This window comes from Magnolia sinica, chromosome 12 (assembly GCF_029962835.1).
Source record: "Magnolia sinica isolate HGM2019 chromosome 12, MsV1, whole genome shotgun sequence".
Lineage (NCBI taxonomy): Eukaryota > Viridiplantae > Streptophyta > Magnoliopsida > Magnoliales > Magnoliaceae > Magnolia > Magnolia sinica.
In genome coordinates this window covers 30,000,536-30,004,569 of record NC_080584.1, presented here as the reverse complement: position 1 = coordinate 30,004,569, position 4,034 = coordinate 30,000,536, and the positions used below count along the sequence as shown (strand labels likewise).

General features: G+C 36.4%; 1 protein-coding gene across 1 annotated transcript; it reads left to right on the top strand.

Annotated features, from left to right (window-relative positions):
* Positions 1–2,730: 2,730 nt before the first annotated feature.
* On the top strand, positions 2,731–3,469 carry LOC131220428 (uncharacterized). Its single transcript, XM_058215344.1, has 2 exons — positions 2,731–2,835; positions 2,927–3,469. Exons 1-2 carry the CDS (start codon positions 2,743–2,745, stop codon positions 3,299–3,301), a joined length of 468 nt encoding a protein of 155 aa, XP_058071327.1. The 5' UTR covers positions 2,731–2,742; the 3' UTR covers positions 3,302–3,469.
* The last annotated feature ends 565 nt before the right edge of the window (positions 3,470–4,034 follow it).

Genomic DNA, 4,034 nt, shown 5'->3' with positions numbered 1-4,034 from the left:
ATAGATAATGTTGTCCATAATGCTATAAATACTCATCGCATATGATACATCTGTCTGAAAGACTATAAGATCAAATTTCTAGCATTTTGTAAGCAAATTTTTTAATTTTAGACGGAATATTGTTTCCATTCTACTTTCAAATGTCTTGTTGAAATTAGATTGTTTTACAGAATTTTCTGACAACCATTAATGCAAAATCCACTATTTGCATACTTGCAGATTGTCATACAAATCAGTTGATTAACAATGAGCAGAGGTCTATATCTATACTCTGTCTAATCATGCCTAAATTCAATACATGTGTATGAGGCCATCATCTATTTCCTCATATATGTAATTTCCTGTCCGGCAATTGTTAAAATTTCCATAATCAATGACTCATTTCTTTCCACTGTATCATGCGAAATTGCAAAGACTGCTTGCATTTTTTTAATCCCCAAATTTACATATATCTCATATGTGCCTTTCCTGTTAAGAACTCGTATGTTGTGTTCCCTTTTTTCTTTTTTAGTACACTTGTATTCATCATTGTACATTTACTCAAGTTATGTCATATGCATTAATATTACAAAATAACTAAGAATAATAATAGGCGAAGCCCCCATTTGACAAAATGGTGTCTCATTCTGGGGAAAACAGCGGAGATCAGTCTTCTAGTAGTGAATGGAATGAAAATGAAATAGCTACTGCATTAACCATTATCGCAGCGTCTACGTGTGTTATGGGAGCTGTTGAATATTACCAGCGATATTGTATGAAGGCAATGCCTAGAGGTAGTGATATTGAGAGAAATAGATTCATAAATGGAATCATTAAAAAGAGTGATGTTGACTGTTTAGCACAGTTAAGGATGGGTTGGGATAAGTTCTTTAAAATATGCTCTCTACTAAGAGATTGAAATTTACTTTCGGATTCAAGGAGATATAGTTTAGAGGAACAAGTGATATTATTCCTGTATATAATAGGCCACAATGTAAGAAACTGGGTCATTGGTCACCGCTTTTCCAGGTCTGGTGAGACCGTTAGTCATCATTTCTGAAGAGTTCTTAATGCTGTGATTAGACTTTATCCTGAATATGTGAAGTTTTCAGGCTTACATACACCGAAAGAGATATCTGATAATCCTATGTGGTCATCATATTTTCAGGTAAAATAATTAGTGATTTACATATTTGAATGGAATTAACTATGTGCTAATTTGTAAATAACAACCTAAAAGTCATAACAACATTTTTGTAGGATTGTATTGGGGCACTCAATGAGACTCATACACCTGCACATTTGCCTAAGGAAGCAAGTGCCACATTTTGAAATCGAAAAAGTTATCTGTCTCAGAATGTAATGTCAGCTGTACTTTTGATATGAAATTTGTATACGTGCTTGCGGGTTAAGATGGTTCGGCATCTGATACTCGTGTTTTGCATGATGCATTAACTCGTCGACCATATTGTTTCCTTATACCTCATGGTAACAAAACACCAATGTGATTTCGTAACAAAAATAATAGTAGCACATCAAATGTAGAGATTTGTAATACCCATCGTTGGTTTGTATAAGGAAGTACTATATCGTTGATACGGGTTATGCGCATTCCCCTGGGTTTATGGCACCTTATCGAGGTATCAAATATCATTTGAATGAGTTTCATACTGGATGAAAGCCTATAAATAAGAAAGAACTATTCAATTATCATCATGCACAGCTGCGAAATATCATTGAACGTTGTTTTGGACTCTTGAAACGTCGTTTCCCTATATTCCGTGTAGCACCACAGTTCAATTTTAAAACTCAAGTAGAGATTGTTATAGCATGTTGTGTAATACACAACTTCATCCGTGTACGTAGTGAAGACGGATTTACAGAAACAGTTGAGGATATTACAGACAGTGCTGATGACATATCGCCATCTCCTATGGACGTAAGTACGACCAAAGAAGATCAGGCGTTATCTCGCGTGGTAGATAAAGCAAGATAAGAGTGGGATGACATCGCAAATAGGTTGTGAGATGACAGTCTGCCTTGAACCCGACAGTGTCATTGACTTCGCCTTGCTTCTATTTCATGTATTATGTTACTTCTGTAATAGTAAATTGTCTTATTTTAAAAATTGTGTTTGGTTGGTCGGATTTTGAACTGGGTTTTTTTTTTTTTTGGATCTGATAGGTACTTGATTATGCATGGATATTTTCTATGACACTAAATTTAATATTGATTGCAAACCAGGTTAACAGTAGCTATCCTATTATATTTCAAGATGTCATAATCTTTACTTTATTTGGTTTCGTTTAAACTGCAATTAAGTTATTATATTAACTATTTCTATTCCCATTAACTGTTATTAATATGTAGGTAATATGAATTTCTTAAGAAGTACGTACAAGGAAGAATGGTGTTTATGTGAAACGGGTTCCCCGGAATGTGAGACATGCTCCCCCAAAAAAAAACAAAACATCACCAACTAGGCTTATTGGTAGCCCTAGTAGGAAAAATCTGACAACTGGTAGTAAAAGTAAATGTTCAGTTGGTAGGAAAACTGGGCGAATTCAATGGACAGACCATATGGACAATGCGTTAGTTGATGCACTAGTGGAACAAGTAAACCTCGGGAGGAAAAGTGATATGGGATTCAAACCGGAGGCTTATAAGGCCACGATAACAGAAATTTCTGATAGATGTGGTGTTGATCTTGAGAACAAATATATTTCTAACCGATCGTGGATGTTAAAAAGATTCTTTTGGGCCATGCAAGATATGTTGAATGCCTCCGGATTTAGATGGGATAGTGAAAACAAAATGGTGACGGCGACAGACGAAGTCTGGGATGGGTACATAGCTGTAAGTAATTTTCAAAAAATCTTTATTTGTTTCTTCGTTCAGTTTTATTCGTTACACTCGGTTTGTAACATTGTATTTCACTTTTTCGCAGTCTAACCCATTCACTGAAAAGGTGTGTGGCAAACATATTGACAGATACTATGATTTGTCATTCATGTTTGGGAATGACATTACTCATGGCTCATTTGCGAGCATAGCTTACTCATCACCACTTTCGGGTCGCCGACGAAGTAGAAATGAGTTGAATTCTGACTCTAATACAGACGAATATGGGACTTACACAATTCGCCTCTCTTCAGACTCTGGCGAGGCCCACGATAGTGGTTCAGCCCCTCATGTCAATGATACATCTAATCGGTTGAATATGGTAAATACAACAAACATGGATACCTCAGGGGGTCCAAGAACACCCATTCTACTGCTACCAGCTTGTCCCGTCCAAAAAGGGGCAAACCGAGTGATGTAATCGGCGACCGAATGGGTGAAGTGGATGATGCCGTGAAGTCCCTCACTATTACAATATCCCAGGGCAAGAAAATGACCCGAGTTTAGAAAATTCTGAGCATACTTGAAGAGGTAGAGGGACTCAAACCTTAGGATCAACTGCGTGTTGCACGGATGATGCAGGGAGACCTTGTCACTGCTGGGTTTTTCATGAAGATGGGTGACGAGAGGCGTAAGGAGTGGGTGTAAAAACTCCTTGAACGCAGTGGTTCGGTTTTTAAAAAAAAAACTTTTCCTTTGCTACTTTGGTTATGGGTTCTTGATGAAACTGTTTCGTTGTTTTTATTTTTTATTTTTTACTTTTCTTTCTTAAATTTCCTGTATAAATGTTATGGTTGGATGGGTTTGGATGCTGTGGGATTTAGTCTTGCTTGTGTTGTTCTTCTAACAATTAATTTTGGATTTTAATGGTGTTGATGGTCGGACCATCCCAACAGTTCTTTTTATTTAAATCTACTAATTGTGATCATCCTTTTATGTTCAACAGATAGACTATTGGTCTTTTATATGATGCAGCAACCTGTTGGGATGTCTACCTCAGATTATCAAAGCAGATATATTCGATTTTCTTCATCTGATATATTGTCCACTGTAGGTTATAATAAAGATTTTGCAAGAACCTGCTGTGATGTTTGCTTCAGACTATTAGACTAGATATCTAGAGTTGTCTTCATATGACATATTGTGCACTATAG

What these genes read in the sequence shown, in the direction of transcription:
- LOC131220428 (XM_058215344.1), top strand. Translation starts at nt 2,743, where the DNA reads ATGCAAGATATGTTGAATGCCTCCGGATTTAGATGGGATAGTGAAAAC. An exon ending in TCTGGGATGGGTACATAGCT is followed by an intron (nt 2,836 to 2,926) that starts GTAAGTAATTTT and finishes ACTTTTTCGCAG; the next exon opens with TCTAACCCATTCACTGAAAA.